The sequence below is a fragment of the Lolium rigidum genome, chromosome 2, assembly GCF_022539505.1.
Source record: "Lolium rigidum isolate FL_2022 chromosome 2, APGP_CSIRO_Lrig_0.1, whole genome shotgun sequence".
Classification (NCBI taxonomy): domain Eukaryota; kingdom Viridiplantae; phylum Streptophyta; class Magnoliopsida; order Poales; family Poaceae; genus Lolium; species Lolium rigidum.
Window position 1 is genome coordinate 218,017,000 of NC_061509.1, and position 11,733 is coordinate 218,028,732.

General features: G+C 44.8%; 1 protein-coding gene across 1 annotated transcript; it reads right to left on the reverse strand.

Moving 5' to 3' along the window:
- Nucleotides 1-463: 463 nt before the first annotated feature.
- On the reverse strand, nt 464-6,218 carry LOC124692973 (nuclear matrix constituent protein 1a-like). Its single transcript, XM_047226415.1, has 8 exons — nt 6,011-6,218; nt 5,128-5,337; nt 4,532-4,785; nt 4,175-4,445; nt 3,983-4,066; nt 1,408-3,491; nt 1,125-1,296; nt 464-1,033 (listed from the first exon to the last, which is right to left on the reverse strand). The coding sequence occupies exons 1-8, from the start codon at nt 6,158-6,160 to the stop codon at nt 821-823; spliced, it is 3,438 nt and encodes a 1,145-aa protein (XP_047082371.1). The 5' UTR covers nt 6,161-6,218; the 3' UTR covers nt 464-820.
- Nucleotides 6,219-11,733: the final 5,515 nt, after the last annotated feature.

Here is an 11,733-nt window from a genome sequence, read left to right on the forward strand (position 1 = left end):
TATGCGAAGGGAAAAATGTCTTCAGTTGTGCAACGTATGGTACACGTTATCATTGCTCGGCAATTTTGAAGGAGTTCCAATAATAGCATGGCCAACCGAAAGTGACCACATGCGCAACCACTGGAAGCAAAAATAGTGTGTCTGCGTGTGTAGCTTGGTCTGGATGCTCGAGAAAGAAAAAAAAAACAGATTGGTCGTGCCTTAGAGACAAAGGCAACGAAAGAGATGCATCACCTCACATTAGCCGCGTCGACATGGAGCCGCAATCGCACGGAACCAGACTCGCATATCCCAAGCAGCACATGGCCCAAGCAACCTAAGCATGGCCGTACATGATTTCTTACTCTGCAAGCTTAACACAAGATTATTATTCCAGCACAAAGGCCTGCAGATGATTTCGTTTCCATATCAAACCACGAGCCACGCAAGACACAATCACAACAGGGAAATGCTCCCCGTGCTATAAGGTCAACCAAGTAATCTGGATAAGGAACAGCAGTTACAAACCTCAACTCCTGACCGACCGACTGTTACAGGCATCATCGCTGCCTTTAGAGTACACATGGGCATCAGCTAACTTCTGTGAGCGCCATTCAAACTATGTCTGTCTGTCTCCTCTCTGTCTACTACAGATATATTCCAATTACATGACACGCACGACAATAACCAGTGGAAATCCTACCAATACATCATTATCACCAAACCACGCACAACCTACAGTGAGTCCCAAGAATGGCATATCACGAATCCAAAAAAAGAAAACTGAAAACGCTAGAAACAACCCTCCTAATCATCAGAGAAAACCCTCTGGCAACTCTTGTTATGTCGTGAAGAAAGACCATAGCGTTTTCCCGATTGATCTGCTCCGCTTCGCTGAATCATCCTCGTCCTCATCCTCATCCTCGTCATCTTCGTCAACCACGAGCTCGCTTCCTGATGGTGTCGCAGGCATCACCTCTGCCATCGCAGCTTGACCATCAACAACATCACCATACTCCTCACCAGCACGAGCATCAGCTTCAACAGTTTCAGCCTTTTTTTACACCAAGAAAACAGTTAACCCAGTTAAGCCAAGGATCCCAGGCGTCTCATGGATGTAGAGGATAGGAAGCACAAGACTATACCTGGGAGAACTCTTGCAACTGCGATGCACCGTCAGCTGATTCAGATGCCATCTTGCTAGCAGTAGGTTCCTCAACTTTAGAGGTTCCTTCCGTATCATCAGCAGCAGCTTCTGCCGCCAGCTTTGTTCCTGTCTTCGAAGTTTTCTTTTTGTCGGTTGGAGCTGCTTTTGCACTTCTCCATGATATGATGCAAAGCAACAATATTTATTTACTCCACAATTCAATATAAACAGACAGAAATTTGGACAACCAAGAGCAAAGAAAGGAAATTAATGTAACTTACACTGTAGTGCGTCTCAAGTTGTAGCGTTTTTCCCCTGGGGTTTGCGTCGAAGGGCCAGCCGCTTGCCGCCTCTTGCTGCGACGCTGCCCACCAACTGAAACACTTTCAGACTGTGCTTCGCTGACTTCTTCATCTTGCTCACTAATTGCGACTCCAGCAAGGCGCCGCTTCCTTGTGCCACCAACAGTAACTGAATCTTCCTGATCGTCATCCTTCACGTCGAAGTTCTCACCAAGTATTGCTTTAGCATCTGCAACTACCGCAGCAACAGAATTTGTCCTTTTCACACCTTTTGGTCTACCCCTCCGATTTGGTTGGCGCCGTCCTTGCTTAGATGTTTCAGGTTGCAATTCTACTTCTTCAGGGGGAGCTGTTGAGTCGTTTCCATTTTGGTCTACAGAGGCAATTGTTGTGTCAACTGCCATGTCATTAGCGCCACCAAATGACTGAGCTTCATTATCTGCCAACCCAGCAGAAGGCTCCATCTGCACATCCTCTGCTATATCAAGCCTCTCAGATTCTTCATTCCCCCTTGCTCCAGTGTCAGCAGGGAGATCCTCAGCTTCAAACGAATTATTTGCTACCTGATAGACAGGAGTTGGCTCATAATCTTCACTAGGCGATGCTTCCTCTAGTCTTTCACCAAAAGGAATGTTTCTTTCCTCTTCCTGTTCCGATGATTGCTCAGCCTTTTTCCTAGGAGAAAACTTGAAAAGCCTCGAACACTTCTGCAACAATGAGAAACCACCAGCTGAATTAACACGCATTCCCGTGTCTTCAGCCAAGGTATCAGTGTTCGGGGAACGATCATCTCCCTCAACAGCCAAACTTGGGATGTCGATATCAGCATTGTCTAGATCACCAAAGCCCTCAAAAATAGAAACCCCGCAGCTTTTGCAAACCTTGTATTTTTCAAACATAGCGATGAGGTTATCCCTCTCCGTGATGTATGCTTCTCGACGAGCTTTCAGACTCTTGCTGAGTTCATTTAGACTATCAATGTCTTTCCTAATATCTGCCCTGTCAGTTTCCAATTTTTGCTTCTCCTCCACTAGGACATCTCTTTCCCTCTGGAACTGTTGTTTCTCCAATATTATCTTCTGAATCTTGGACTCATTCAAATCGATAGCATGCTTTAGTTGATCTTCTACAAAATCCCTTTTCTTATTTAACTCATTCTCTTTCTCTTCCAGTTCCTTCTCTTTCTTTGCTAGTCTGTTCTCCATCTCCATCTCCAGTTCATGGCGATGGAGCTGCAAATTACGCTCAAGATCAGCACGTTCTTTCTTCAGAACTTCATCGATCTCCTCACGTTGGTGTTTTATGTCATCCAACAGAGCCTTTTCCTTGAGTGCAAGATTCTCTTGCCTCTCCCTGTATTTTGCTTCCATTTCATCTTGTGCATCCTTGAATCTCTTCTCTTCACTGTCACGCCACCTTTCAAGATGTGTTTTTTCATTCTTGAGATTCTTTGCCTCCTCTTCTAGCCGAGCTCTTTTCTCATCAAGCTGCTCCCACTCTTCTTCAAACTTCTGCCGCTGCTTCCTCAAATCTTCAGTTTCCTCAGAGAGGGAGTTGCTTCGCATTCTGTACTCATCAATCTCCTTCTTCAGTTGTTCTGTCAGAAGGCTATGCTCTTGCCTCTCATCCTCTGTTATTTTCAAATTGTTTTGCTCCTCTAAAATTTTCTTCTTCTCAGCTTCTATTGTGGCCTTCAGGCTTTCAATATCAGATATGTACATCTCAGCCTGCTTTCGTTCGCGCTCCAATTGCAGCTTTTCTTCCGCTAACTTTTTGTCTTCAGTTTTCAGTGACTCATCCCACTTCTTCAGAGCTTTGGACTTGGTATCAAGGTCATTCTGCAGTTCTGCCAGTTTTTTCTTCCTTCCGTCTAATGCTTGCTCACTTTTAGAAATTTTGTCCTCCCGGGACCTGAGCTCTTTTTCCTTCTGTACCAAATCAGCTTCTCTGTGTTTCATCTTCTCATCAAAAGATTTCTTCTCACTCTCCAGTTCTAATTCAAAATTTCGTCTTTCTGATTCAAGCTTCACTTTGTGATCCTCGACAAGCTTCTGAAGACCCATCTGAAATAGAAAAATCGCTGATAAGATCAGATCACTGACAAAAGTGCATGTAAGGAAGTACACATTACATGCTGCACTGAAAATGTTCAGACAGAGATGTTTAGAACATGCATGTTTGTAGCTGGCAAGCATAATAAGATATAGAATAGGGCATTAGGGCATCTGTATGAAAATCTCCATGGCTAAAAATAAACGAGGAAAACACAGGCCTGTGGCCAACAAGCCAATTCAGACCTCACAAGGTCAGCAAGTGGCATAGCATATTCAAAGCTAAGCATAACATGAAAGCTGCACAACATAAAATTAAAAGAAAAAAATCAAGGAGAACATAAAGTATCAAAAGTAAATTTTTAGTACGTCAGTCAGTTTTGCCAAAGGTAAACATGCTTGACCTGGGACCATCACCAAACAAATGTAACAGCGGCATAATTGTACACATTAGTGATAACACCAAATATAGAGAACACAACCTATCAGTGCAATACACTTACTTTTTCTCTTGCACTAGCTTTTTCTTCCCTCTCAGATAACATCCTCTCTCTTTCTTCCAAAGCCTTACGCTTTGAGTCAGCATCCTGCAAATGAATAGGAAATTAACAACATACATCTTTTGATTTTACTATCTACTCAACACAAGCCAGAATAAGGAGAAAAGAATAAGGCAAGTCCAGTCACTGTGCTACCTTTTCTTGTGAGCGTAATTCATTTAGCCTTTTGGCAATATCCTCTTCCTTTGCTTTCAGACTAATTTTAGTGGACTCCACTATCTTTTTTGCCTCCTCCAGTTCTCCCTGCTTTACCTTACAAAGTTTGTCGTTCTCATTTGCTCTCTCCTCTCGGTCATTTACCGATCTCTGCAAATCAACAAGTCTACTCTGACTCTCTTTAAGCTTTTTCTCCCAGTCCTGCAGAGAATCCTCCTGCTCCTTGAGTTGCTTCTCTCGGGACTTCCTCCTAGACGTGCCAAAACAATGAAACAAGATATAATTGTCTGTATAGCGCAATATGAAGTAGAGAAATGAGAAAGAAAATTGCCATACTCAGTCTCAAAATATAGCTTCTCCTTCTCCATCCTACGTTGACGAGTTTCCACCTCCTCTAAATCGCGGTCAGCCTGTGACTTCTTACGGTTGGCCTCTGCAAGCTTTGCATCTGCAGCATGGAGCTTTGCCTCGATTTCCAAGGATTTTTCCTCCAAATTAGCCTCAAGAGATTGAGCATCAGACATCTTCTTCTGAGAAGTAAACTTAACCAGAGCTATCTCTTCACGAATTTCACGTACTGCCTTTTCAAGCTGCATATCCAAACAAACAAAAGGCCATAAGGAAAACCAGAAGGGAAACATTGAAGCACATAATCAGAAAACTAGTTCCAGGGAAGAGTGACAATATGCCAATCGGAAGAACAGAATTGAAAATGTGGTATAATGCCAGGTATGACCATGATGACTATGATGAATACAGCCTCTAAAATTCCTACAAGCTAATTGAGTCTATAAGAGCTATTTTGAAAACCTTTCAAGAATTAAATGCCTACTGAAAATGCTGTATAACTCATTGGTTCTCTGCTATTAGCAGTGTTAGCAGACACAGGTAAAACAAGAACATGAAATTAAGAGACAGACCCAGAAACATACATCAGCTACGCATTGTTTCTCAACACCCAGTGCTTTCCGCATATTTTCTTCTCGCCTTTCATACTCTGATATAGCATTCAAGTGCGCAGCTTGCTCCCGCTTCAGAATCTCCTCTTTCTGCGCGAGTACCTGGCTGACTTCATCAAGCTTGGCTGCCCACTCTTTCTTCTCAATCAAAAGCAGCCCCATGTTGTACTGATACTCATGTAACTGCAAAATATACACACCAAGGGTATGGTCAAAGTACGAAGAGAAAGGTTAATGTCCTGACGGAGAAACCCTGTGATGAGGGAAAAGAAAAAGTTACAGAAAGTGCAGGCAACAGAAAATTAAAGTTTCACATAATACCTTTCACCTTTGCATAAATAATCACATCTCCGTTATTATTTTCAAATGGTCGAAGACATTAGCTATAGCTTACAGTCCTTTCTATACTGGAGAACCCAAACATAATTACAACTAACAAGACTGAGAACTATGTTTAGTATAAGAAGGACCCATCTACCAATCTGCAGTGCTTCACTTCATAGTATGGAGAAAGCAGCAAGAAAATTTGAGGTGTTCCATGGGACACATGAATATATGATTCTTTTAAGAAGCAGTAAAGAGTAAACCAACTTTGGAGCCTTGAGATAACTTTGGTCACGGTAACAACAATGTTAACCCTAGGTTTTGAAATGCTTGATGGTTTAAATAAATGTTGTTGCTTTTACTTCTCAGACACCCACAACATGTGATTAAAAAAAAGGACACAGCAGGATAGTAGTTGGTCTAGTTTGAAACAGCTCGAAATAGAAGTACAAGTGAGTAAAGGAACATATGCCCAAAATTAGATTCAGAAGCAGCGTCAACAGACAAAAGAAACGAAAGGATTGGGGCGAACCTCCTCCTCGAGCTCGGCAGCTCGCTGCGAAGTCCCCTTGGCCTTGCCAAGGGGCGCGGACGCGGGCGGGGCGCCGCCACCGGCGCGCTGGTTGGACGGGGACGGCGTGGACCACCCATTCCAGCCCACTTTGCCCTGCGGAGTAAACATCACCACGGCTTCTTCTTCTTGCTCCCAGCTCCTCCTCCACGGCGCGTCAGAAGGAGCGAGGCGCCTCTCCCAATCTGCAGTTCCGAAGGGCCAAGAAAAGCGCACAGGTTATTAGACGACCGACCGGGGTGCCGTGGCACAAAACCCTAATTCGCCGGGGAAACCCAGCAGAGAAACCCTAATCCGCAAGAAACGGGGAGGAACCCGGCCCCGGAGCCGCGAGGAAGGCACCGCATTAGCAGGCGCCGGGAAAGGACCGCAGAGGAAAGGTCCGGAATTTGAAACCCTGGAAGCACCAAGAAACCTCCCGAGAAAGGAGCTGCGGGGGAAGGGAGGAACGGATCTGCGGGGAGGGCGCTCACCGGGAGGTGGCCGGGGCGGCCCCGGCGCGGCGGCGCGGCTCTCCGGGCTTGCGAGGGGCCGGGCGCTGGGGTTGGGTAGGTGCGTCGTGCGGCTGGCTGCGGTCAGATTTGGGAAAGGCAGCAGCCGGGAGCGGAGCGGGGGAGAGAGAAAGAGATGGCGGAGGCGGGCGGGGGGCTAGCTGTAAATTCGCAGGGTCCGTCTGGCTAAAAAGCGGTGCTCGCGAGCGAGGAGGAGCGTGCGGTGCGGCAAATGACCACGTTGCCCCTCCTGGTTTATTTGTTTGTGGTTTGGATTCGATGGGGTAATCATGGGGCTCCCACTTGGCCTACTCCCATTGGACAATTACCTTCACCAAACTGGAGTAAGCATAACAAGGGCATCGAGTTTTTGGATGACAGCCTGACACGGGGGCCTAAACTTTGGCATGGGCAGTTGGGCACTAGTAGTGTGGAATAGTGCTAACCATGATGGCTTAGAGTACAAAAGTTTGATCATATTAAGAACTCTTTGATTATAGTTACTCCCTCCATTGCTTTCATAATTTTTGTCATGATTTTAGCTTAAACCGGTTTCTTGTCGTAGAACAGAGAGAGTAGATGACTATTTGATTCACAATAAGGAAATTATTTCAAAATTGTTGTATTTTGTTTTCTAGTATTTTTTTCTGCCCTAGCTTGTCTTGTTTGATTTGCATAATAAACAAGTTCCCTCGAAACAACCCACAAAAAAGGGTTATTGCGAATCACTTTTGACACGATTTAGAAAATAAAAGATAGTCCAAATTCATGGAAATAAAGCTTCTATAACACAAGTATGTCAAATACAATCATACAAAAACTTTCATTTGTCCTCTTGTGGTGCAGCCATATATTTCAATTTATCAAGTAGTTTAACATGGCATCTTACTGTGTGTTTCTTCTTCGATTAAAAAAGGCGCATGCGATTTCTATTTTTCCATCCTTGAAAATATGTGACCAATCTCTCTCGGTCTTCAACAGGATAGTCTGGTACTAGGTTTACTCCGCGGTGGGATCCTCACAAAGATCACAAGGGATCAAATGTGGTGGTGGTGGTGCTTATGAGTGCAAGACTTAAACTAGTAATCGCTAATAATGTATTTGAGCATTCTAGTGCAAATTAACTTTGTGAGGTCACATGTCGAAAGGACAAATTTGACGGGCATAATGTAGGCTACCAACTTACCATGGGTAGCAATGAGGCCACAAAAAAGATAGAGGAGGTAGCAATTTGGGGGGAGCCGGAGCGTGTGACAGAATAATGTTCATGTCCCCATGTGCAACCGATACAACATGTGATTCATATGGATAGCATTGTCAGGTTCAAATTGCTAACAATATTTTTTTGCTAAACTAGGCACTCACAAACATGCACATATACTCACCCCTATGAACACCTCCGAAAGACTGAGTCCAAAAAAGTGATGTTCAATGGGTCTTGAGATTGACGAACATCGACTCCCGCTGAAAGAATATTCTGCCTTATGAGACACCAAAGTATCAAATCTGGGTTTAAACTCAGGTGAGTTGGTGGTGCCACTGCCCTCCTAATCAGCCAACCACCAGTTGGTTCTCAAATTGCTAACAATATTGTTGCCAGCAACAACTAAATGGATAGTAGAAAAGTTCTTCCATCTCGCAACTCGCATTGTTCCACTGTGCCCTTGGTTAGCACAGAGGTTTAGTCTATGAAGAGCAAGAGCGGAAGGGATGACATAAAACACACAATAAGGAAATTGCAGGAAAAACGGAAGCGAGTAGGACGAAATGGGCCACAACACCGAGGCTAAGTTAGACGCCAAGCCCTTGCCATGATGATTATTAATATGAGTGTTTTTGTTAAACTCGTTTTATCAATTATCTTTTGGTTGTATGGTTTGCGAGTCTACTTATGCGAGAACATATTCGATTATCTTTTGTTTCCGTCTCGGGTGTGCTCCAAATCCGCGGTCTCTTCTTCCCAGATTCAGATCCGAATCGGTCACTATCCTGCCAGATCTGATCCAAATTCGTCATAAAAAAGGGTACTCACTCCGTCTACAAAAAGATATCGCAGTTTTGTCAAAATTTCTATGTATCTAGACTCATTTTAGTATCTAGATACATCCAAATTGATCCAAAGCTCAGAATAGGGGAAGTATATATAGGATATGATAGCAGCTAAATTCAAACCGATCCGATTCATTTTATCCTTATTAATTTGTTGTTAGATGGATAGAGAACTTTGTTTGACAGGGACATCGACACGTACATACAACCCTTTGTCATCCATCTATCTGCAACAGATGTTTGTTTTATGCCCCTCACGTAAGACAAGACGCTAAGACGATGTCGCGTCACCACGATCTTAGGTAACCAACTAACTACCGTACGACCTTGAAAGAAAAGGCTCGCAAAAGAAACGAAACACCTGTACGCTCAAACCTGGTACAGGACGAACGAACAAATATGCAAAACAATTCACCTAACCCAGATCATCCTGTCCTCAACGGAAAATATAGCATGGCTGGCCGTTTTAGACTTTTCGGCGTGCCGCCGCCTGCCTAGCCCCCAAACGAGCGATGACGCATCTGATGTCTGCCTGACGTGGCTGTCCTGTTACGCGAGGGCAGAACCGGGAAACCACACGGCCGGTACTGCGTCGTGGGTGGGGCTCGCTCGACTCGTTTCGTATTTCGGGTGGGCGGTTTGGATTTGGAATATGCTCTTTCGGCGCAGTTTACCTGGCCCTCGCGCGGCGCTTATCGCTGATGAGTGGACCGCACTGTCAAGGGCCCACCGGATTGAACTGGGTCACATGGGCTGCGCCGTCTTCGCCATGCCTTTACAGCGTGGTGCGGCGAGGCGCCAGGGTGTGACGGGAATGTCTCGGCAGCCGGCTCTGGTTTGCATTCCTTCCTTGGAGGATGGACAGCGGTGGACGCAGGGTATCTATCTCCTCTGGAACACATATATCTCTGCTCTGTGTATTCTTTGCTTCGGTTGCAGTAGTTCCTATTTGGGTAGTAGTAGTAGCAGTAGCTTTCTAGTAATGTAGAAAAAAATACTAATTATGTCTGCAAGTAAATATTTTTGGTTTATCTAAATATGAATGTATCTTAATATCTAGATACGTTTAAGTTTAGACAAATCTAAGACATCTATTTATGGACGTACTGCGTAGTATATTCTTAGTTCACCTTCGACCGGGTAGTTGTTACGATCATTCGAGTTTTACTATTTATTCGGGTTAACTCCTACAATAATTTGGTTATATTAACAAAATATGTATGCGCATAAGAGAAAAGGATAGGGACGATCGAGGAAACTGGCCATATTCGTGCGTGCACTCGTTGCCGTTGAGCTTAGTAACCATATCATATTGAAGGACATGGCTTTTCAAATACAAAACTCACCTTTTTCTTAAGAAATGGTTCTCGAGAAGTGCATAAGCCTAGAATCCTTAAATCCAATTAAAATTTGCTGAGTAGGCTCGTACTTAACTTATACCTTCTTAAATCCTTACTTGTTGGAGTATGAAAGACTGAAGAGGGAACTACCGACGAATCAGAAGGAGTGGAAGCATACTAGGCGGGATAAGATCTATTTGGAGGCATCGAAGAAGTAGATTACGATATAGTATATGGAGTGAAAAACGAGGAGGCGGAACCAAAGACTTGGAGTTTTCGAATGAGTTTGATGAGCTGAGCATCATGGAACCCTACTAAATAAGCTACTGAGCTCAAAATAAATGGCGTGAGGCTTAGTTGTGCCATTTTACTTCTAGCTGGTAGATTTGGATATTTTACTTTGCCGTGAATCCTCGATAGACCGAGTAGGATCTCAAATCTTTTGTACTCTTCTGGTTGAACATCATGGATATATGTAAGGGTATTTTACCCTTATCCATTATTTTGGTAACAATGACACAGTAGGTAGAGTATTGGACTAATGCATGTCTACAAGTTTATTCTCAGGTATTAGTTCATCAAGCATAATGATGTATCAATGAAATAAGAAGGTGAAGGGAGACCCCCCCCCCCCCACACACACACACACTTCGATGAGAAAAGGGGACGCTTTTTCTCTCTTCAGGCCGACACCTGGTCCGTAAGAGTTTTTAAAACGCCTATTCACCACCCCCCTCTAGGCGATATCTCGTCCTTTCAGATATGCCAACGATTTGTGCACTACAATCTATCTTGCTAGATTCAGTTGTCCTAGTTGTCCAGAGTCCACAAACCATCCCGTCGGGCGCTCAAAATTTCTTTGAATATGACCTTGAGTTTATTCGAGACTTGAGCGAAACTCAGATCGGAGAAGAAGAATATGTTCCCTAGGTTCCATTTATTGGAACTGTGTTTCTTTTTTATTTTCACTACAAGTTAAAGCGGCATCCAGAATGACCGCGCCAAATGTGCAGAACAGACAACAAACAACATCGTCCCTCGCCGTTTTGACCATTGTCATTATTCACCAAGTATGATTATATATTCTTCTACTCACTTTGTGTATGGGCATATGAATCAGTTACTCTCGTATGTATAATATTATAGATATCTTTATGAAATTTTATTGAGTGGGGGAGGGGGGCAATGGCCCCCTTGGCTCTAGGAAAGCTCCGCCACTTCAAACAAGGGGCCCTTGATGCCGGGTCACCCTTGGGACCCCTAAAATATGTGGACCGCACAAACATGCTTGGCTTGTTTAATGGCAAGCGATTTCACTTCTTAGAGTAAGAGCATCTCCAGTCGCGTCCCCCAAAGCATCCCTAAAGCAATTTGGGCGCGCCGGACAAAAAAACGGTTCCAGCCGCGTCCCCCAAACCCGTTTTTTGTCCGGCGCCCCGAGCCCGTCCCCGCTCCACAGGGGACGCACCGGGCACGCCGGACACAACGAAAAGCGAGGCAAAGCGACGCGGGCCCGACGCGTCAGCGACTCATTCAAGTTTGGACCTAACCGTCGCCTACCCCGCGGCGGAAGTTATTCGCGCGCAGTGACACTGTTGTGGGTATACTTCATGGGTGTACCATCGACAGTGCCTAGATCCGGCAAGCCCGGGTGGCCCATAGATGGTGATGTGGCATGTGGCCCATCGGGCGGCCCAGTTGCTGTTGATCATGAAGGATGAAGTCCAGCCCAGGATCGGGAAGCCGGATCCTAACCGACCTTCGGAGGAGGCCGGATCCGTAAAGGCCCATGAGGAACCCGGAT

What these genes read in the sequence shown, in the direction of transcription:
- LOC124692973 (XM_047226415.1), bottom strand. Translation starts at nt 6,160, where the DNA reads ATGTTTACTCCGCAGGGCAAAGTGGGCTGGAATGGGTGGTCCACGCCG. An exon ending in AAGCTATATTTTGAGACTGA is followed by an intron (nt 4,446 to 4,531) that starts GTATGGCAATTT and finishes TGGCACGTCTAG; the next exon opens with GAGGAAGTCCCGAGAGAAGC. An exon ending in AATTACGCTCACAAGAAAAG is followed by an intron (nt 4,067 to 4,174) that starts GTAGCACAGTGA and finishes ATTCATTTGCAG; the next exon opens with GATGCTGACTCAAAGCGTAA.